Raw genomic sequence first — 24,753 nt, 5'->3', positions numbered from 1 at the left:
CAAAAATCTTGTTGCATCATGTTAACTTGAAAATTTGCGTTTTATCACCTTTTTTTTTTTTTTACAGTGTTGTTGCATTTGGTTTGACAAAACACTTAAAACATTTACAAAAAAACAAAAAACATCTTAAATAGAAATATATAAAATTGCTAGTTTTTGTTATGATTGGCATTTGGCTACTTGGCAACTGGTTAAAAACATAAAAGCAATAGTCTGAGTTTTTTCAATATTCTATAGGCTCTTTTTTAAGAACTATATGTACACACCCTTCCTCTATGTTTGTGTGTAAACTTGCACTGCTATGGTTATTCTAAACCGCTGAAAGTGGGCCAAAAATGATGACATTTCTACTCCTCAAACAACCCACTGTAATCGTTTTAAAGGCAGATTATTATGGTTATTGTATTTAATCTCATTACATTTTGCAAGTGTGCGTAATGCAGTCAGTTGTGATGGGTGAACAAATCAGGTGCTCAGTCCTAAATTTATTCTACACAATAATTCAAATGAAAATACTATTTCTTCATTTCATGTCAGTGTGGTTTTACACTTTTATTGGAATATTAAGACAATGAAGCAGAAACCAAGCACCAAGAGTGACAGCTACATATGTATCGCATCTTTCAAATGAACATGTTACATTGAAAAACAGTTTTGTTTTTTTTGCTGTTTATGACTGATGAAACAAACACACAGAACAGTGAAACATGAACATGATTATTATGCCATTTACACGCTATAAATCATACCTGGCTGAAAAAAAAAATGTAGGTAAGCAGGAGAAATATAAAAATCGATATTCTTGTGATTGGTCACCTTGTGGCGGCCACAGTCCTACATTTAAAGGGATCAGAATGAGTCACTCTGGGCGATGGGAAGATCTTTAGTTGCCATCATTTTGCTGCACTGTCATGGACATACAGCAGTAAAGTGGCAGGATCGCAAACAATACACTCCATTGCATGTAAGGACGGTGTCAAAATGCATACAGAATTTACAACAGATGTCTAAAAGAATTTACTAGAACTATGGAAAATCTCTTTTCCTGAGTTAATCAATTGTGTCTTGTTAGGTTCCATGACTGTAGTAATTTACTACACAGTACATTACAACAATGGTTTATTTTTCTTGAGTGCCATTTGTTTTATATGTGAATACTTCCAAATATTTGGGAGGCCTTTCCTGGACTGGGCCTGCCCGAGTGTAAAAAGGAGTGGGACAGAGAGTGTTCATACGAGCCATTGACCCTCACAGTCAACACTCAAACGCTGAGTCGGCAGAAAGGTGTGACTCAAAACTGCAATCACGCAGCTTTTGTTGCTTGAATCTAAATAAGGTTTTCCCAAGTCTTGCTTTACACTACAAGTACAGTGCAGTCAGTAGGTATTATAACATGACGCCTAGCTTTCCATTTTAATTCAGTTTGACAATGAAGGGTCCTCAAAAAAAACCGTCCTAAACTTTAAAACAGTCATTTGAAGTTTGTCAGTATTAAACCCAAAATGTTATGGAAATACTAATAAATTCTAAATTTTACACAGAGAAAATTATATATTTTTCTTAGTCTTAAATTATATATTTAGAATATCAGTCATATAATTCTCTATATATTTAAAGTGACTGAAAACTTTACGCACTAACTTTTTGAATGTTTTTAAGCATTGCATCCTGCCTAAGTACGCCCCACAAAACACACACACACACACACACACACACACACACACACACACACACACACACACACACGTTATGTTTGTTGTCAGCTAAGATATCGATTTGCCAAAGTTCAGCGACTAATTACCATCATAATAACTTGACTGCAAATTGACTGTTGCATGTCTGGGACTGGCTTGTGTATGCAAAGTTGTGTTAAACCACTCTTAGTAACATAAGCTGTTCTTGGTATATTCTTTAGTTGGAAAAATGCTACTTTGAGTAATCATGGCTCTCTCATTACAGAGTATCTTTACTAATTGGCTTGAAAAAAAAAAAAAAAAAAAAAAAAGTACAGGACTTTGACGATTCCTTTCAAACCCCCTAATACTGTTTTGTAGCAATTATTTGAACCTGTTGATCCAGGCATCACTGTCCTAAAACCAGTATTGTCCAAGTCCGCATCAGTTTTTTCACAAAAATGCAGTGTTTTGAGGCTTAATGACATTGCATCAGCTTATGGTTCTAAGAATTTTTGTCAATGGTTTAAGTGTTCTATGTAACCTTAACCCCAAAAAGCACAGGATTTCAACAAATTAACAAAACGTGTCATTTACACATTAAACTCAAGTGCGAATCACGTTTTAAGATCCCTGATTTTTATTGTCTATTGTCATACAATTTGATGACTGGCCCAAATGTGAGGGGAGTTACAAAGATTGGACAAAGTTGCAAGGTCGTGAACAATTCGCGAAATCACGGAGGGTTGATTCTACTCAGCAGTTATACTGTATTCCACAAATACACAAAGTGCTATTCATTTAACAGGCAAGCATGTGAGCACCCTTTGAGAAAAAAAACTGACAACTGACAAAAAAAAAGAGGAACACTTCTATCTGCCGAAGTGCTCCCAAGCAAGCCCCCAAAGAACATCTTGAAAATCGAGACTACGTTTCCAGCAATTGGGTACATTTTTACACTATATTTCACTTTTAGATTGGTTCTCATCTACCAACCTCTTTTCAATATTTTGGTTGGCTTTTTGACAATCCAATTTAATATACCACAGAAATTTTACTTTTCTTAGGAAATGTACTGACATTATCATTGAAAATGTAATGTAACGTTCTAGAACATCCATCCATCCATCTATTTTCTACCGCTTATTCCCTCTTGGGGTCGCTGGAGCCTATCTCAGCTACAATCGGGCGGAAGGCGGGGTACACCCTGGACAAGTCGCCAACTCATCGCAGGGCCAACACAGATAGACAGACAACATTCACACTCACATTCACACACTAGGGCCAATTTAGTGTTGCCAATCAACCTATCCCCAGGTGCATGTCTTTGGAGGTGGGAGGAAGCCGGAGTACCCGGAGGGAACCCACGCAGTCACGGGGAGAACAGGCAAACTCCACACAGAAAGATCCCGAGCCCGGGATTGAACCCAAGACTACTCAGGACCTTCGTATTGTGAGGCAGATGCACTAACCCCTCTTCCACCGTGCTGCCCAAGTTTTATAACATGCATGTTAAAAACCCAGAAAATGTTGGCAACTCCATCCTGCAGCCATGCCCCCTCGGGTAGTACACTTCCAGTGTTGTGACGTCTGTTTACAGCAGTCACGTCAAAAATATATTTTCTCGCTGGCTATTGATACATGCTCTAGAACAGTGGTTCTCAAATGGGGGTATGCGTACCCCTGGGGGTACTTGAAGGTATGCCAAGGGGTACGTGAGATTTTTTTTAAATGTCTGTCAAAAAGAACTGTGAAAAGAAATGCAACAATGTAATATTCAGTTTTGACAGCTAGATTTTTTTGTGGACATGTTCCATACATATTGATGTTAAAGATTTATTTTTTTGTGAAGAAATGTTTAGAATTAAGTTCATGAATCCAGATGGATCTCTATTACAATCCCCAAAGAGGGCACTTTAAGTTGATGATTACTTCTATGTGTAGAAATCTTTATTTATAATTGAATCACTTGTTTATTTTTCAACAAGTTTTTAGTAGGGATGTCCGATAATGGCTTTTTGCCGATATCCGATATTGTCCAACTCCTTAATTACCGATACCGATATCAACAGATATATGCAGTCGTGGAATTAACACATTATTATGCCTAATTTGGACAACCAGGTATGGTGAAGATAAGGTACTTTTTTAAAAAAATTAATAAAATAAGATAAATAAATTAAAAACATTTTCTTGAATAAAAAAGAAAGTATAACAATACAAAAACAATTACATAGAAACTAGTAATTAATGAAAATTAGTAAAATTAACTGTTAAAGGTTAGTACTATTAGTGAACCAGCAGCACGCACAATCATGTGTGCTTACGGACTGTATCCCTTGCAGACTGTATTGATATATATTGATATACAATGTAGGAACCAGAATATTAATAACAGAAAGAAACAACCCTTTTCTGTGAATGAGTGTAAATGGGGGAGGAAGTTTTTTGGGGTTGGTGCACTAATTGTAAGTGTGTCTTGTGTTTTTTATGTTGATTTAATAATAAAACAAAAAAACAAAACGATACCGATAATAAAAAAAACGATACCGATAATTTCCGATATTACATTTTAACGCATTTATCGGCCGATAATATAGGACATCCCTGGTTTTTAGTTATTTTTATATCTTTTTTTCCAAATAGTTCAAGAAAGACCACAACAAATGAGCAATATTTTGAACTGTTATACAATTTAATAAATCAGAAACTGATGACATAGTGCTGTATTTTACTTCTTGATCTCTTTTTTTTCAACCAAAAATGCTTTGCTCTGATTAGGGGGTACTTGAATTAAAAAAATGTTCACAGGGGGTACATCACTGAAAAAAGGTTGAGAACCACTGCTCTAGAACTACAACTGGTTAAGAAGTAACAGTGTTCGGATAGTAATCATCCAAATATGATTAGCAGCAAAGTAAACGTTGTGGCTCGTAGAGCAAACGGCGGCGACAAGTAAGATAGCTAGATGATGCTAACCAGCGAGCTTGTTCAGGCGCCCCTGTCCTGAAATCCAGTGCGGCGTTTAGGCAAGAGGAACAGCGAGTACCTGCGGCTGAGGCGAGCGTTCAACACATTTTGTTTGCATCCTATTTTTTATATTGTAGTGGGTTTACATTATTAACCCACAAAACTGTTGTTAAGAGTTCTGGTTGGACGGGTTTGCACGGGGTGTTGTGAGTTGCGCAGAGAAGTCACGGATGTATTAGATAGTGCTTGATTGCTGATGAGAAAATGAAGTTCACTCCATATTTTGACACTCCTTCGACTCCAATCCTTGCATGATACAATATTTCATTTAAAAAAACGCGGAATTTACATTTTGACGTGGAAATGAATGTTTAAAAATGCGAATTTCTGCAGACATTTCCCATGGCTAAACAAGGGAAAAGACTGTGGTCTGAATGGTCAGAAGCACTCTGGATCACAGCCATTACTTTCACTAGCTCCTTAACTTCAGTCGACACCTTACCCTGAGACTTGAACACCAGTGAGGTCAGGTCCTCTACAGCTCACACTTGAAAACATGGAGATGTACAGTATAACTCCAAATTATTCAACCCTTGTTACAAATGTTTTTTGCAATTTATATCCTTGCAGTAGTTGGAAATAAACCAAGAACACCTATCTAAATAGCTCAACATCTGTTTGAGTTTTGTTTTTTTAATCACAAGTTTGTACAGTGCAATTTATTATGGAGGTTGAATAATTTGAGTACTGGAATAACTAAAACAACCTTTTTCATTCAAATGGCAACGCTAATCTGTTCAGTAAGCACTACTAATAAACACTGCAAATAGTGATTCTATTGATAAGGAGTAAGAAGCAGAGAGAGTACAGAGGTCATTTCAATTCTGACACAATATAAATGCAGGGCTTTTTATTTCTGACAAAGGGACAAGCGGTAGCAAATGGATGGATGGAATATAGCCACTCTTGCAGTTTTTTTTTAAATAATGACATTTTTAAGCAAAAATGTTACGTATATTCTGATATACTTCACAGAAGAGTGGAGAAAACTAAATATTGGTTAAGAATTTGAGACATTTTCATATTAAATGTACACAAATGAAGCCAAACAAGTTGTAAAAGCATCATTGTACTTGGGTGTAGGTTTTAGCAGAAAATATGGTGTTTCCTGATTAGTAATATCAAGTGTATTTACCAAAAAAAAAAAAAGAATAGTCTACTTGTGAATACTGAAGAATGCTGAAAAAGACTTTGAAGGGGATTTTGCATAATCCCGACAGCACCCTTTGCTTACTAGTTGACACAAATGTAGTTGACTTTGGTCACAGACTCTTCTACAATGGCAGACAAAAACAATGTAATTTCTCCTCACTGATGACAAATGCAATAATCTGCCGCTGACAAAATATTAACTTTAAGAAATTAAGCACCGTTAGGATTTCTTCTTGCCATTGCCAGTATTAAGTAACACAAAGCTTATCATTCAAGTCAATACATTTTCAAACAGTGATGTGAAACATTGAAATTTCAAGTTAATGCTGATGATTTTATTACAGCACTGATAGCTAGGGCGGTTTTTAGCAAGAACATCTTTCCTGACACTTAGATTTAGGCCCTGTCTATATTAGGCCGGATAACCCCTTAAACGAATAATTATTTAGCCTAAACCCCGTGTCAGCCACACTAACCCATCGTTTAAGGTTCCCCTCCTTGGATAATTTTTTACACGGTTAAGTGCGCCGTCTATTCCTTAAATCTCCGGCACTTAGCTCTGTATGGACTCATTGATAATTTATAAACGGAGTTCAGAGAGGAAGTGGCGTCAGAAAGAACGCGTCACAACCAGCTTCATAACAACCGGTTTCTACTCGGAGGTAACCAATAGAAAGATGGAGGTGAATCATCCAGACATGCCCATGTTTCTCCTTCTACATGTACAGGCGCTTGTAGAAATCACACACGAATACCCTAAGAGAAGGAAACGCGCAATTGCAGCTATTTCAGATACATCATATCTCAGACTGCAACATAGCAATGTTGAGCGGTGGTTTTGGATAAGGCCTGGAAGAACGGCTGCCTGGTGGGATATGTTAGTCAACGAGTGTGTTGTGCCAGAGGAAGGGCAAGAGAACTTTCCAATGTCCAGGTCAGTTGTGATTCTACTTAGCGAAAAACTTTGTCCCGTGGATGTGATAAAAAAGATAGCTTGTGCTTTCTATGACTTTGCCGACGAGACTTGGGTATGCTTGTTTTGTACTCCATAACTACTGTGTACTAAACGAAGTCAGTGGTTGTGGCCGTTGAGTACGACCGCAAATTTCAGCCTCCAGGCACAGGCAGGATTGCAAGAATGGACAATGAAGGTGAAGGTAAAAGACTGAGGAGTGTCCTGACCAGATATCTCGATCCCTAGATCGATTGATGTAAAATGTTCTTTATCACATTGTTTACTTCCACATGTCCATTAAACAACTGATTAATTGTTGATGATGATGACTCAAGTGTGATTCACTACAATAGGGCTAGTCTAACAGCTTCAATGTTATAAGGATACACTTCTGTGGTGACTATGACGTAATATATGCGCGTCTGCCATTTTCCGTGCATGCCTACTAGGTCGCATTGTGCCGGCGGGCGGGGGATGGAGGGGTCTTAAACCAAAGCTTAAACGATGGCATTGTGTGTGTGTGTGTGTGTGGACAGGAATAAGGTTAGGTGGGTTGTATCCCGTATACCCTTAGCCGTCTTAGTGTAGAGGCAACCTGACAAACTTCATAGATCCACAAGGGAAATTGTTCTGTTGAACTTTGTCTTCTCATTAGGTTCAGTTTTGCCAGACAAAAGCAGAATTTAGGGATTGAAAATCACAAATATATGCTACAGAAGAGCTTGTATTGGACCCACAAAGTGTTTCTTTGCTGCCCCACAAGTGTAACTGGAGAAAGCAATGCATACTAGACAACAATGAAAGTGCATGTCACTTTCAAGGCCAATATTTGAAAATATGTTTTGTTCCAAAGGATGCTTTTCAATCAATGAGGAATGCCCAAGTAATTTTGGCGTGACATTGCCAGATGTGAGTGAAACCATAACCTTGGCAGTGCAACCCTCAATTCATTTTTTATAGCTTATCCAAGCAGCACCGGTAAACAGACATCGTTTACAAAGATCTTATGTGCTCCAACAAGGAAAAAAAGCTTGGCGCTCACACACCTCTTTGTTATTTAAGATTTCTGTCTGATTTGACGGCATCAGAATGTGATCAGCACCACTTGGTCTAGGTTTATATCACTAAAGAAACTAGATAAACAGTTAACTACAAAAGGCACATAGGTTATACAAGAATTGATTTTATGTTGAGTGGGTGTCTTCTGACAGTTGAACGTAAAGGACATCAGCACCATTGTGCCAGCACCTCAAATGCTGGCACATTTGAGGCTTGCAACAAAATGGAAGTTTGATGGAAACATTATGCAAATCCATTAAATGTTCATTGATTTTCTTCTAAAACTTCTTGAAATGTGACCCAGTTTCCGCTCTAAAATGTTCAAAGTGTCTGTAAAGCATGAAGTCATAATCGAAATGAAAGATTTCTGTAAGACAGTCCAGTTTCAACCAAGAAGAAATGTACTGTATGTGTGCTTGCAGTAAAAGCCAAAGTCAATCAATACAATGAGAATAAAGTTGACAAGTTTGCCTTACAATGTAGGACACAATAAGCTGGTTTATTATTTATCATTCACCATCACTGTTTTTGGAGAAACATGTGTTCAATCTATAATCTTTTAAAAGCACAATTTCCCTGATCTACTGAACTCTGTGGACCCTCACAGAATCCTTCCCTGTCTCTAGTTTAGCTAATGCTCATGTGCAAAGAGGTGGCAAAGAATGTGGCTTATGTAGCTTTATCCATGAGACAAGCTTGGACTGCAATACACCAGTAGGACTTCCTGATGCGTTCACAACAATGCACCTTAAAACCCTCTTGGAAAGGTGCTCCCCGATGTGTTTTGACAAGAATAACAATTGAGTGCATTAAAAGTGACCTGTACAAAGTAGCTACAGTATGTGGGTTTAACTAGCTATTTGAACTGATTGGGATGGAGAGGGAGGCATGCATGCAGGTCTACAGGCAGGGTGATGTTTTGGGATCAGGCAGACGTTTAGGGCAAAGCACGGGGTAAATAACACAAAACATTTGAGATTTGTGCCACTCCTCCCAGCCCTCATCTAAAATATTTATATAGTGTATATATTCATTTTTATATATCACTGAATTCATTAATTTGTGCTTGCCACGCAGCACTACACAGAATATAATTATATGCTTTTCAGTAAGTAATAACTAAAATAAAGATTAGAATGAATCTTGTATATGTTGTTACATTAGAATTCCGACCTCCCGTGGAAAGATGAAATCAGTACGTCCGTCAGTACAGGTTTTAATGAGCCATTCATCACGTTCTGTAATCTTCCTCCATAGTTTTTATAGGCTTTGGACAGAGAACCTTATTTGACCTTTAGCGGTGGCTCCCGTTCCAGCCAGCGGACTCGTACTTTCTGTTTATAGTGATACTCCTTGAGAAAGTCCTGCAAGGCGGGGGGCAGCGGCAGAGAGCCTATCCCATCGTAAGTGGTCCAGCGGCAGATGGCAGCTCGTGCAAAGTGCTGCAGACTAAAGGGAAAGGTCCGATGGAGAGGCGCTGTAAGCAAAGGTTCAAAAAACATACAGGCGCTTGGATCCTTGTAGTGCTCCAGCAGTCCTGTGACAGTGGAAGAGTGAAAAACACAAGGATCGTGTGCGTCAAAACTGAAGTTGTGGTTCCACTGCTCAATGCGGGCATGCAGTGAGCGGTTGTAACGGCGGAAGCTGACAGAGAAAAGGTAGTCCTCCTGAGCGGAGTCACGTAGCAGGAAAGTGCCCTCAGGACGCCCATCCAAAAGTGACTCGGCTTCGTAGCGGTCCATTACACCCCAGTAGCAGGGCAGGGCTGTGATCTGCAATAAATCTGGCACCAGACAGTGGATGTAGTCTATTTGGGTGTGAACCTTCCAGGACCCGGGCTGCTGTCTGCTCAGGTGACCTTCCCCGGAGGCATGCCTTTGTTTTGGTCTTCTGGCTTGTAGACAGAGGGTTGTTGAGTCCTCCTCGGAATCAGTGTCCTGAGCTGAAGCTGTAGCCCCTGACACCTGCCCACAAGCCCCCGATGTTGAGGCTCCCAGAGAGCTACCAGTTCCTGAAGCTCGGCCCTCACCAGAGGCTTCCCCGATGCCAGGAGCCATCTTTGGTCCCAGTTTGTACACAGACGAGCCTGGCACAGAAGCCTCAAGGGTGTGGATCTGTGCATTAGGTGGTGGGTCCACACCTTCCTCGATGCTAAGTCTACGGCGTTCACGCAGACGTTCTTCCTCATCCTCAGGAGAGGGGTGCACTGAATCAAAGGATTCCAACAGAGCTGTGGAGGAATGTGGACTGACTGGTGCTGTGTGTTGCTTGATTAAGTGCCACTTGTGGGCAAGGTCTGAACCAGGTGGGAAGGGGCAGGTCTCCAGCATAAGCTCAGTCAGGTGAATTTTCCGTTTGGAATTAACAGCGTTCTTAGAAGAGCGCCTGTGCGCAGGTAGTGGTAAGCAAAGGCCTACAGTGTCACTGAGTCGCTGGCGTAATGATCGACCATTCAAACTGCGTCCTCCAGACAAAGAGTCGCTCATCTCCTGAATAGAACAAGCTCCACAACGTCTGTCTCTGCGGTTTCCACTTCCTCGCAAGCGCCCGGACCGCCTATCAACCTCTAATGAACTCTGAGTTTTTGTGGAACACGAGTGTTTTTTCTTGCCCCCCCAAGGAGCATGACGTGAATAAGAGTCTCTGCGAGCCAAAGGGACAACCCCTAGTCCCGCACCTACATCCTCTGATTCTTTATCGATAGTGATCTCTACTATCTGAGGTGTGTCTGAGACACAGTTGTGATGACGACGTCCTACTGTTACCATTGGTACTGGAAGGAGGCTACTTGATGAACTGGAGAATTCAGATGCTTGAGTCGCACCTGACGCACTCCCATGGCTGAGATCCAGTACACAGTGGACGGCATCTTCCTCACTCCTGCCTTCAGTAGATCCCGAGCTGTTGTGAAAGAAAGTTTGGCATTTGCTTTTCAGGTTGCTCCACATATTGCCGTATTTGTTTTCAACAAGAGCCCTGGGGACCTGCAAAGAAAGAAAAACATTTGTTAAAAAGATGTATACCTTCCAAACTGGTGTTGTGCAGTGGTAGACTTTGAGGTGTTGGAGCGGTAGAGTTAAGAGTTGCCAGGCAGACATGCAGGGACACAAGGCCACAGCTATAAATGACCCAGGATCTGCTCACAACTGATCTGCTGGTATGTACTGTAATACAGAGCTAGTCTAGACCTGACCACAACCTTCCTTGAAACTGCAGCAGGCGGGCATGTGTAAATGACCCCTTCCTGTATGTATGCAGGTGAACAGAAAGTTCAACTATGCCATGTTTTTTGCACTGTGGCATATTTGGGCAGGCACAAAAAGGGGGTTTGTGTTAGATTGAGGAGTAACTGTGGGGTCATCTATTTACTTTTCCTGTAAATAATTCTTACTAGTATAACCAAAGCCTAAACATATTGTAAAGTAAAAACTCAAATAATTGAATATTGTGCAAGGTTTGTTTATTCCAGCAATTAGAATTACAAGGTGAAACCAATAAATGACACAGGCTCATTACATGCAACTCAAAACATTTAAAGCTTTCTTTGATATAATGTTGATGATTATGGCTTACATCTTATAAAAAACCTTGAATTGAAAATCTTAGAAATTGATCATGAGCCATCAAAATTATAACAAACAAAGGCTTAGCATATCTCACTTTGCATGTAATGAGTTTATATCACATAGTAATTTCATATTTGAAGTTAAATTGATGACATGAATAGACTTTTGCAAGATACATATTGAGTTTCACTTGTTTATACTGTACACCTTACTCTCAACAGCTCAAGTTTAGCCATAAATTTGTGGCCAGAACCCACTGCGACGTGATAATGTCCTAACTTAACATTTCACACAGGTCTTCGGATGTTCTTCATAAATTCAACAAGAGGTTTTAATTGTTGCTCTTTATTCCATCTACTGATTAATACGGTTGGAAGTAGCCCAACTTTTAGTAGGATTGTGGGAAAATGTTGGGCTCAGTTGGAATATAGTACTTTTTTCCAAAACTAATCAATTTAAAAAATAATTTCCATCAAAAACTCCCATTTATAAGAGCACACCGCAGTAAAACAACAACAATATGGCCATCAGAGGTTACTTATGGCAGGATTATACAACTGAATTATTAAGGGATCATATTTAGGAGAGCTAAGGACCAGGGGAACAGACTTCTCTCCAGTGTTATTCTTATTTTCTACAAAACCCAAAACCAGTGAAGTTGGCACGTTGTGTAATTCAATGATTTGCTAATCCGTTTCAATTTACAGGACTGTCTCAGTTCAATTCTTTATTTTCTGTAATGCAATTAAAAAAACTAAAATGTCATACATTCTGGATTCATTACACAACTGAAATATTGCAAGCCTTTTATTATTTAAATATTGCTGATTATGGCATACAGCTTAAGAAAATTCAAAAATCCTATTTCAAAAAATTTGAATATTTCCTCAGACCAAGTAAAAACAAAATATTTATAACAGCAAAACAAAATCAAACATTTGAAAATGTCAATTAATGCACTCAGTACTTGGTTGGGAATCCTTTTGCACGGATTACTGCATCAATGCGGCGTGGCTTGGAGGCAATTAGCCTGTGGCATTGCTGAGGTGTTATGGATGCCCAGGAAGCTTCAATAGCGGCCTTTAGCTCATTTGCATTATTGGGTTTGGTGTCTCTCAGCTTCTTCTTCACAATACCCCACAAATTCTCTATGAGGTTCAGGTCAGGGGAGTTGGCAGGCCAATCGAGGACAGTGCAGAGCATCAGACAGGCCTAGTCGCACAAGGTTGGCAGTCAATATTTGTTTTCACAGAGTTTGGTGAATATACTGTATGTCTATAAATACAAATACATTTCATGTTTTATATCAAATTTGGTCCATTAAAACCTTATTTGTGAAAAGTGTGTACAAGTCTAAAACAATTGCGGTTCGCCTGTCAATACAATCTGTCATTGTATGTTAGCATTAAGCAAGTGGTAAGCTAGGCCAGGGCTGATAATAAATAAATTAAATGAACAATACATTTAAATAAACTCAACATGTTTGCCCTTATTGATAAGTGTTTTTTGTTTGTCTTTCGCTTCCAAACATACCTGTCAACATTTGCAATTCACAATAAGGGAAACTTTCCGCAAACATTTTCATTTCCAGCGCAAATCGCAGTTAAATCAATAAAAAAAATGTAATTAACGCTTGCATTACACTAGATTTGAACTACTTAAAAACAAAAAAACAAAAAAAAACGTTAAGGATAAGATAGGATAGACTATTCATCCCACAACAGGGAAATTATGTAGTTGCAATAGGGCTGGACAATTAACATTTTGGTTTCGATTTCGATTATGGCTTCTCACGATTATGAAAATATAATAATCGGAAAAAAAATTATTAATGTGCATGCAAATTCCTGAGCTGGTGACGGTGAAACGGATAAGGAGCGAATGAGTGAAAAAAAGAGCATGTCTACCAGATGTTTGGGATTGCAATATGGTTGCTATTTTACCTAATCAATAATCACTAAACTCAACAAAAAAAACAAAGGCCATATGATTTTCGTGCTAACGTAGCCATGGACAGAGTCACATAATTGGCCAATAAAACGGAACCCGCTGTTAAACGCAGAATATCAGGGAAATTGACATAAAGGTGAGTGAAATGTTGTCATTGTGAGGAGAGGAAACATTTATTTAGGAAAATAATGTGTCCTGTACTGCTTATTCATCCCCGACACACTCAGTCGCCCTGCGCTAAACTAACAATTGTCGAGACGGTCATTCGAAACAGCAACTTAACTACAAAGCTTAGGCTATCAAGAACAATCCATACACCCACAACACATCTCATCTGCTTGTGTTTTTGTGAACGACATCATCAATGTAAGAATAATGGGCAAACAGAACAGCGGTCGCATTCTTAGAGGCTCTCTCCTTTTATTTCTTCTTAACAGCCTCTGTACTTGTCAATCTGAGAACAATGGCACAGCACACTTGCCCCCTTCACAATAATAGCGTGGTGCGCCACATCCGGTCTGACAAAATAGACAAAACAACAAAATAAAGAATTTCTAAAAAGTACTCTACACAAGCACAATGTACCTAAAGTAATTATTGATACAATTACAAAATTATTATGCTTTGACCTAAAATACTGGTCAAAATTGTTGAGATGTATTGCATTCAACAATGTGAGGATTTTTTCATTTAATTAAAAAACATTTTTATACAATTTTATTTGACACAAAAAGCACACTCCGGTGGTGCTAAAATAAGTACAATAGGTAAAAAACGAAATGTAAAAAATTAAAACGCTAAAACTTAATTTTATTGTTATTTATATTGATTTTGTTATTATTATAGATACAAAAAGCACACAAAAAATAAAAACACATGTAAACAAGAAGGAAACATCAAAGGACATAGACATAAAGGAGTGTACAGCTGATGCAACCAGCTGCCACTTCAACCCACCATTTACCGGTATATATACAACTAGCTACAAAGTAAAACACAACTTTAATCATTGTGCCATAAATTCTGACAGTCAGCTCCTCATGTTATCAAGTTTAATATAATGCTTCCTTGTGAGGAACTCTGCAACACTGCATAAATGAAAATAAATTATTAATAATTCTGAGCTCCTTCACAGCACTTATAGCAGGGTTTCCTCTTAATGTAAATTATTGTGGCGGCCGGATAGTGCAAAAATCCTAGCTGCCACACCTTGAAAGTAACTTTTTTTTATGTGGAAACAAATTGAAATAATATAATGTAGTCTCCAGAAGCCACACACAGTCTGGCGCTATTTTTAACTTTAATTGCCAATTATATAACAACAACCGACCCAATTCCAACAAGTTTCTCCTCCCGTACAAACACTTTTGTCTCCGTGCTTCCCAGACAAACAACACCACTCTCTGCCAATCTGCTTTCAGGCACGGACGGTGCGTTCACAGATGATGGAAAAAATTAACATCCAATCAAAACCCCACAGCATAAAACATTAACACCAGCAGGCCGTTCAAATATGAACGTATATATAGCCTATTATATGCGAACTACAGACTAGTGACGCACCAAAAATGAAAAAATCCCAACAAAGTACATTCTACAATAAGTAGCAATAATTGAAAATATAGCAAAACGATATAATATAAAAATATATGTTAATACTACAAGCAGCAAAAAAAAGGATGGATGATATTATTACTAATCCATAAAACAGATTTTCTTTCAAATGTACAGTATGAAGATGGCGGCGCCCTGATGGCAGCGGCTTGCAGACGCTCTTGGAAGTGTAGAGCGATTTGGCAAAAATATCCGTCAATTCTGTCTATTTCATGGCTGGCTCACAGCGTGGACACTTCGTGATCAGATACGACCGACAGACGATTCTGGATGTGGATAGATCGGGCCGTTATAGGCTGAAAGATGCGGGTACTTTCGACCTCCTCGCTAGCATGGGGATTCTTCGCTGGCTACATCCAGCGGCCTCCAAAGCAGCGGAGTTAAGTACCAGCGTGGACCGTCAACGGAAGACACGTAAGCGGTGTGAGCGGAAGCAGAAGCGGGGATGCCGAGCGGGGCTAACAACAAAGCGAAAGGCTAATCCTCAAAGAAGCGCTAGTCCGGGTGAGAAGTTAGTTAAAATAGAACTAGCCAGCGCCAGGCTGGATAATACCTGCACACATAGCAACTATTTTAGAACAATACACAACTCAAAAAATGTTTTTTCTGTGTCAGAAGTAGACATGCACTCTACTGAGGTGGCAAGTTATGATGCGTTCGGTTTATCACAGCATCAAGCAAACAATCGGAAAATTCCCGTCATATCAATTCCTAGATATGGTCGTAATTATTTAAATTGCACTACACATAATAAACACAACATTATTAATATTGCTACTACGGATAATTTCAACAAAAACTCCTCAAAACAGCCCACTACCTATAATATGGGCTTCTTAAACATAAGATCATTATCTTCCAAAACGTTATTAGTTAATGAGGTCATTAGAGACAATAATCTTGACGTTATTGGTCTCGCCGAGACCTGGCTCAAACCAGACGATTTCTTTGCGCTGGGTGAGGCGTCTCCTCCTGGCTATGCGGGAGCGCATATTGCCCGTCCCATTAAAAGGGGTGGGGGAGTTGCACTCATCCACAATAAAAACTTTAATCTTACCCCGAACCTAAATAATAAATATAACTCGTTTGAGATGCTTACTATGAGGTTTGTCACACCGCTGCCTCTCCACCTGGCTGTTATCTACCGCCCCCCAGGACCCAATTCGGACTTCATCAGTGAATTTTCAGAGTTCGTTGCTGATTTAGTGACGCACGCCGACAATATAATCATAATGGGGGACTTTAATATCCATATGAATACCCCATCGGACCCTCAGTGCATGGCGCTCCAGACTATAATTGATAGCTGTGGTCTTACACAAATAATAAATGAACCTACGCATCGCAACGGAAATACGATAGATCTAGTGCTGGTCAGGGGTGTCACCACCTCCAAAGTTACGATACTCCCGTATACTAAAGTAATGTCCGATCATTACCTTATAAAATTCGAAGTTCTGACTCATTGTCAACAAACTAATAATAATAACTACTATAGCAGCCGCAACATTAATGCTGCCACAACGATGACTCTTGCTGGCCTACTGCCTTCGGTAATGGCACCATTCCCAAACTATGTCGGCTCTATTGATAACCTCACTAACAACTTTAACGACGCCCTGCGCGACACCATTGATAGTATAGCACCGCTAAAGCTTAAAAGAGCCCCTAAAAGGCGCACCCCATGGTTTACAGAAGAAACTAGAGCCCATAAATTATCATGTAGAAAGCTGGAACGCAAATGGCGCGCTACTAAACTTGAGGTTTTCCATCAAGCATGGAGTGATAGTTTAACAACTTATAAACACATGCTTACCCTAGCTAAAGCTAAATATTACTCAAATCTCATCCACCTCAACAAAAATGATCCGAAATTTTTGTTTAGTACAGTAGCATCGCTAACCCAACAAGGGACTCCTCCCAGTAGCTCCACCCACTCAGCAGATGATTTTATGAATTTCTTTAATAAGAAAATTGAACTCATTAGAAAGGAGATTAAAGACAATGCATCGCAGCTACAACTGGGTTCTATTAACACAGATACGACTGTATCTACGAAGGATACCGCCCTCCAAAATAGTTTCTCTCTCTTTGATGAAATAACATTAGAGGAATTGTTAAGATGTGTCAATGGGACAAAACAAACAACATGTTTACTTGACCCATTTCCTGGGAAACTTATTAAGGAGCTTTTTGTATTATTAGGTCCATCAGTGCTAAATATTATAAACTTATCACTCTCCTCTGGCACTGTTCCACTAGCATTCAAAAAAGCGGTTATTCATCCTTTGCTCAAAAGACCTAACCTCGATCCTGACCTCATGGTAAACTACCGGCCGGTGTCCCACCTTCCGTTTATCTCGAAAATCCTCGAAAAAATTGTCGCACAGCAGCTAAATGAACACTTGGTGTCTAACAATCTCTGTGAACCTTTTCAATCCGGTTTCAGGGCAAATCACTCTACGGAGACAGCCCTCGCAAAAATGACTAATGATCTACTGCTAACGATGGATTCTGATGCGTCATCTATGTTGCTGCTTCTTGATCTTAGCGCTGCTTTCGATACCGTCGATCATAATATTTTATTAGAGCGTATCAAAACACGTATTGGTATGTCAGACTTAGCCTTGTCGTGGTTTAACTCCTATCTTACTGACAGGATGCAATGCGTCTCCCATAACAATGTGACCTCGGACTATGTTAAGGTAACGTGCGGAGTCCCCCAAGGTTCGGTTCTTGGCCCTGCACTCTTTAGTATTTACATGCTGCCGCTAGGCGACATCATACGCAAATACGGTGTTAGCTTTCATTGCTATGCTGATGACACCCAACTCTACATGCCCCTAAAGCTGACCAACACGCCGGATTGTAGTCAGCTGGAGGCGTGTCTTAATGAAATTAAACAATGGATGTCTGCTAACTTCTTGCAACTCAACACTAAGAAAACGGAAATGCTGATTATCGGTCCTGCTAAACACCGACATTTATTTGATAATACCACCTTAACATTTGACAACCAAACAATTACACAAAGCGACTCAGTAAAGAATCTGGGTATTATCTTCGACCCAACTCTCTCCTTTGAGTCACACATTAAGAGTGTTACTAAAACGGCCTTCTTTCATCTCCGTAATATCGCTAAAATTCGTTCCATTTTGTCCACTAGCGACGCTGAGATCATTATTCATGCGTTCGTTACGTCTCGTCTCGATTACTGTAACGTATTATTTTCGGGTCTCCCTATGTCTAGCATTAAAAAATTACAGTTGGTACAAAATGCGGCTGCTAGACTTTTGACAAGAACAAGAAAGTTTGATCATATTACGCCTATACTGGCTCACCTGCACTGGCTTCCTGTGCACTTAAGATGCGACTTTAAGGTTTTACTACTTACGTATAAAATACTACACGGTCTAGCTCCAGCCTATCTTACCGATTGTATTGTACCATATGTCCCGGCAAGAAATCTGCGTTCAAAGAACTCCGGCTTATTAGTGATTCCCAGAGCCCAAAAAAAGTCTGCGGGCTGTAGAGCGTTTTCTATTCGGGCTCCAGCACTATGGAATGCCCTCCCGGTAACAATTAGAGATGCTACCTCAGTAGAAACATTTAAGTCCCATCTTAAAACTCATTTGTATACTCTAGCCTTTGAATAGCCCCCCTTTTTTTAGACCAGTTGATCTGCCGTTTCTTTTCTTTTCTCCTCTGCTGCCCCCTATCCCTTGTGGAGGGGAAGACACACAGATCCGGTGGCCATGGATGGGGTGCTGGCTGTCCGGGGTCGGGACCCGGGGTGGACCGCTCGCCTGTATATTGGTTGGGAACATCTCTGCGCTGCTGACCCGTCTCCGCTCGGGATGGTTTCCTGCTGACCCCACTGTGGACTGGACTCTTACTGTTATGCTGGATCCACTATGGACTGGACTCTCACAATATTATGTTAGACCCACTCGACATCCATTGCATTCGGTCTCCCTAGAGGGGGGGGGTTACCCACATATGCGGTCCTCTCCAAGGTTTCTCATAGTCATTCACATCGACGTCCCACTGGGGTGAGTTTTTCCTTGCCCTTATGTGGGCTATACCGAGGATGTCGTTGTGGCTTGTGCAGCCCTTTGAGACACTTGTGATTTAGGGCTATATAAATAAACATTGATTGATTGATTGATTGATATACATTTTTTTTAACCTTTAAAAAAAAAATCATATCCATCCATCCAATTTTCACCGCTTATTCCCTTCGGGGTCGCGGGGGGGCAATCCAATTTAATATACCACAGAAATTTTACTTTTCTTAGGAAATGTACTGACATTATCATTGAAAATGTAATGTAACGTTCTAGAACATCCATCCATCCATCTATTTTCTACCGCTTATTCCCTCTTGGGGTCGCGGGGGGCGCTGGAGCCTATCTCAGCTACAATCGGGCGGAAGGCGGGGTACACCCTGGAAGAGTCGCCACCTCATCGCAGGGCCAACACAGATAGACAGACAACATTCACACTCACATTCACACACTAGGGCCAATTTAGTGTCGTCATAGAAAATTATACAATGATGTCATTGTGACCAAGCCCTCATCGTCACATGTATCTTGGCAACCTTGCTTATAGTTCAGGATTTTTTCAAGCTAGTTTATATAATTTCTCCCTCGATGTTACAGAAATTATGAGGAAGTGTGAGCTACTCATATTCTTAAAGGGGAACATTATCACCAGACCTATGTAAGCGTCAATATATACCTTGATGTTGCAGAAACAAGACCATATATTTTTTCCACGTTGTGACGTCACATCGGGAAGCATTTCGCCATTTTCTCAAACACATTACAAACACTGAGTCAAATAAGCTCTGTTATTTTTCCGTTTTTTCGACTGTTTTCCGTACCTTGGAGACATCATGCCTCGTCGGTGTGTTGTCGGAGGGTGTAACAACACGAACAGGGACGGATTCAAGTTGCACCAGTGGCCCAAAGATGCGAAAGTGGCAAGAAATTGGACGTTTGTTCCGCACACTTTACCAACGAAAGCTATGCTACGACAGAGATGGCAAGAATGTGTGGATATCCTGCGACACTCAAAGCAGATGCATTTCCAACTGGACTGGACAGATCAGCTTTCAGGAAAAGAGAGCGGATAAGGGTATGTCTACAGAATATATTAATTGATGAAAACTGGGCTGTCTGCAATCTCAAAGTGCATGCTGTTGCCAAATGTATTTCATATGCTGTAAACCTAGTTCATAGTTGTTATTTTCCTTTAATGCCAAACAAACACATACCAATCGTTGGTTAGAAGGCGATCGCCGAATTCGTCCTCGCTTTCTCCCGTGTCGCTGGCTGTCGTGTCGTTTTCGTCGGTTTCGCTTGCATACGGTTCAAACCGATATGGCTCAATAGCTTCAGTTTCTTCTTCAATTTCGTTTTCGCTACCTGCCTCCACACTACAACCATCCGTTTCAATACATGCGTAATCTGTTGAATCGCTTAAGCCGCCGAAATCCGAGTCTGAATCCGAGCTAATGTCGCTATACTTTGCTGTTCTATGCGCCATGTTTGTTTGCATTGGCATCACTGTGCGACGTCACAGGAAAATGGACGATGGTTAAAATCAGGCACTTTGAAGCTTTTTTTTAGGGATATTGCGTGATGGGTAAAATTTTGAAAAAAACTTCGAAAAATAAAATAAGCCACTGGGAACTGATTTTTAATGGTTTTAACCCTTCTGAAATTGTGATAATTTTCCCCTTTAAGTTAGAGAATTAGTCCTGTGAATATATTTCCACAAAGTTTATGGCCTCATGTCCAGTCTTGTTTTGTTAATTTGATTAAATTACCTAACATGTAACTCGCCGTGCTGCATGTTACATGTCCATTTGCACTTTTCACCAAGAAGGCAACATGTTCCCAAACAGGAGAATTATGATGGAAGAGGGTTTTCAAGCTCTGGCTTCTCCTTGGGACCATTCCTAGCAATAACTCCCACCCAAAGGCTGGGCTGCAAATATATTTGTTTACGGTGTTTAAGCGTGATGCAAGGGACACTTCTTTCTCTCACTCAATGTTGCATACGGAAATAAATACACATCCATTTCCTGTTGCACTCCTACTAAAGACTACACTACACAGAACAAAGGTAATACATTTTAACTGTACAATGGCAAACTAAACTGTTATCTTAGGGCAGGGGTCGGCAACCCAAAATGTTGAAGGAGCCATATTGGACCAAAAATACAAAAACAAATCTGTCTGGAGCCGCAAAAAATTAAAAGTCATATTACATACATATAGTGTGTCATGAGATATAAACTGAATTAAGAGGACTTAAAGGAAACTAAATCACCTCAAATATAGCTACAAATGAGGCATAATGATGCAATATGTAAAGAGATGTCCGGGCCGATAATATCGGCAGGCCGATAAATGCTTTAAAATGTAATATCGAAAATTATCGATATCGTTTTTTTATTATCGGTATCGGTTTTTATTTTATTTTTTATTAAATCAACATAAAAAACACAAGATACACTTACAATTAGTGCACCAACCCAAAAAACCTTCCTCCCCCATTCACACTCATTCACACAAAAGGGTTTTTTCTTTCTGTTATTAATATTCTGGTTCCTACATTATATATCAATGTATATCAATACAGTCTGCAAGGGATACAGTCCGTAAGCACACATGATTGTGCGTGCTGCTGGTCCACTAATAGTACTAACCTTTAACAGATAATTTTACTCATTTTCATTAATTACTAGTTTCTATGTAACTGTTTTTATATTGTTTTACTTTCTTTTTTATTCAAGAAAATGTTTTTAATTTATTTATCTTATTTTATTAATTTTTTTTTTTAAAAAGGACCTTGTCTTCACCATACCTGGTTGTCCAAATTAGGCATAATAATGTGTTAATTCCACGACTGTATATATCGGTATTGGTTGATATCGGTATCGGTAATTAAGAGTTGGACAATATCGGAATATCGGATATCGGCAAAAAGCCATTATCGGACATCCCTAAATATGTACATATAGCTAGCCTAAATAGCATGTTAGCATCGATTAGCTTGCAGTCATGCAGTGACCAAATATGTCTGATTCGCACTCCACACAAGTCAATAACATCAACAAAACTCACCTTTGTGCATTCATGCACAACCTTAAAAGTTTGGTGGACAAAATGAGACAGAAAAAGAAGTGGCATAAAAGACGTCCTAGAAAGTCGGAGAAAGTTATGCATGTAAACAAACTACCGTGAGTTCAAGGACCGCCAAAATTAGTAAGACAAAACGGCGCTCGTCATCAGTGAAGCATGTTTAATACAAACAGTGTGCTTTATAACAATTAGGGAGGTTTGTGTAATGTTTTTCCTCCTACAGAAACCATATTAAAACAAAAAATATATTTTTTCCCCTCATCTTTTTCCATTTTTCATACATTTTTGAAAAAGCTCCAGAGAGCCACTAGGGCGGTGCTCAAGAGCCGCGGGTTGCCGACCCGTCTTAGGGCATATTAACATTAGACTAAGGCATGATTGCAACTTCGTCTGCCCTACTCTACTGCGTTCACAATAAACATGCGCGCTTGGGCCCTTTTGCTTATACCATAGCTTCTGTTCGGTTGTGTTACTGCAAATTCCCTGACTTTTAAAATAATTTCTAGTCTTATGTCAAGTTGTTACGGTTATTTATTTTCACTTGTCATTAAAGGTGCCCTATTATGCAAAACCAACTTATCTTACCCGTTTGATTTCTATTGGTAAATTGTGTTGTATCATTAGGAATTTAGATTAAAGCCATTCTGTGACACAGCTAATATACGCTTGTGGATGTGCAAGCAATTGTGTTGTGCCGTGGCCCACCTCTTCCAATCGTGCCAGAGGTGGGGAAGTGGGCCGAACGTTAGTGTGGATCAGTGTGCTCACACTAACATTCTATGCTTTTGGTGCGAAGTAGACACAAGTGACTGAAGATTGACATTGTGTATGAACTCCCGTATGACAATGAGTATAGTTTTTCAAGACTTATTAGCTTGATAAACCATTTTTAGATTCAGATGACAACCATGTGACCACACTGAAATACATTTGACTTTTTGTCCACTGTAACACTGACATTCCACTACCATGAACAGTGATACTTCAAAAATGCATAAGCACTGAATCTGCCCAGAGGACTAAGAAAAAAATGTTACAATGACCATTATTCAGAGTTTAAATAGAAGTATTTTGTTAAATGGCCAGTAAATTAACAAAAATACAGTGAAATTCAAAGACGTTTGTCATCGTAACGGATGCTCTAAAATCATGTGTTATTTACACCAAATTAAAACGTGTAAAACTAAAATCAGTGTAGAACCTGGCTCATCCGAACAGGCAAGTACATTATTAAAGCATCTTAAAAAAAAATGATAGAACTATTACTGAGCTTAAACATCTGAAAACCGGAAATTACATACTGTATGTTGCCGTAAACATATTTCAACAGCCAAAGGGAGAGCCGTTGATTTTTTTTAAGTAACTTTTTATTGAATAAACACGGCCATATATAACAAAAATGGCACTTCAGGAATAGCCTTTGTAACCTGTAAACAGTTTTGTAATGGTTTTATCATAATGTACGTATATGCCCAATTAGATATTATAATATATATTGTTATTACAAAAGGTTGCAATTAGGGATGTAACGAATCAAATCGCACGGTGCGATATCACTGTTTTAAGGCCACGGTACGATATTATTGTGGAATATGTAAAAAAAAAAAAAAAAAAACAAGGCTTAAAAATGTTAGTGTGTAAAATGAAGTGGCAGTAATGTTTAGGATAAACACACTTACTGTAATTGAACACAAACATAATACTAAAATGTTCTAATCATACTTATTACTACAAACAAATGTTTAAGTGCAAATAATTGTATTATATGTATTACTACAAACTAGGGATGTCCCGATCCAGGTTTTTGCACTTCCGATCCGATACCGATATTGTTTTTGCACTTCCGATCCGATACCGATACTGACAGATACTGGCCTATCCGAGCATGTATTAAAGTTTAAAGCTATTTAGTCTACTTAGTTGTCAGATTCATGTTGAAAAGGGTTTTAGTACTCTTGATAACAACTAGCCAGCTGAATTAGGGGAGTTTGAATAATACACAATGGTTGGTAACAAGAAACTGGCCTGTTTATTCAAGGATAAACACAAAATAGACAAAATTATACATGACAAACAGAAATGGCATCATTGAACTAGGGCTGGGCGATATGGCTTTTTTTTTAATATTGCGATATTTTAAGGCCATATTGGGATACACGATATATATCTCGATATTTTGCCTTAGCCTTGAATGAACACTTGATGCACATAATCACAGCAGTATGATGATTCTATGTGTTTTGATTCATTGATTGACTTTTATTAGTAGGTTGCACAGTGAAGTACATATTCCGTACAATTGACCACTAAATGGTAACACCCCAATAAGTTTTTCAACGTGTTTAAGTCGGGGTCCACTTAAATTGATTCATGATACAGATATATACTATCAGATATATACTATCATCATAATACAGTTATAACACAAGATAATCACATTGAATTATTTACATTATTTATAATCCGGGTGTGGAGGGGGGCGCCGGATGTAAGTGTCAAAAAGACAGCCAAAAGAGTTTGATATGAGAATAAATCTAAAGTTAAAATATAGGGTAGAAATGCACCCATTTGCAGGAAATGTAGTCTTGATTTTCAAA

At 39.2% G+C, this 24,753-nt stretch overlaps 1 protein-coding gene across 1 annotated transcript in view; it reads right to left on the bottom strand.

Annotated features, from left to right (window-relative positions):
- Positions 1–8,327: 8,327 nt before the first annotated feature.
- The window catches only part of socs5b (suppressor of cytokine signaling 5b), a 28,360-nt gene continuing 11,934 nt past the window's right edge, over positions 8,328–24,753 (bottom strand). Inside the window, exon 2 of the mRNA XM_061962762.1 lies at positions 8,328–10,853. Coding sequence (XP_061818746.1) covers positions 9,153–10,817 — 1,665 coding nt within the window. The 5' untranslated portion in view covers positions 10,818–10,853 and the 3' untranslated portion in view covers positions 8,328–9,152. The remainder of the gene's footprint in view (positions 10,854–24,753) is intronic.

This window comes from Nerophis lumbriciformis, linkage group LG02 (assembly GCF_033978685.3).
Source record: "Nerophis lumbriciformis linkage group LG02, RoL_Nlum_v2.1, whole genome shotgun sequence".
NCBI classification, from domain to species: Eukaryota; Metazoa; Chordata; class Actinopteri; order Syngnathiformes; family Syngnathidae; genus Nerophis; species Nerophis lumbriciformis.
The sequence above is the reverse complement of the archived record's forward strand: the minus strand, read 5'-3'. Positions and strand labels throughout refer to the sequence as shown.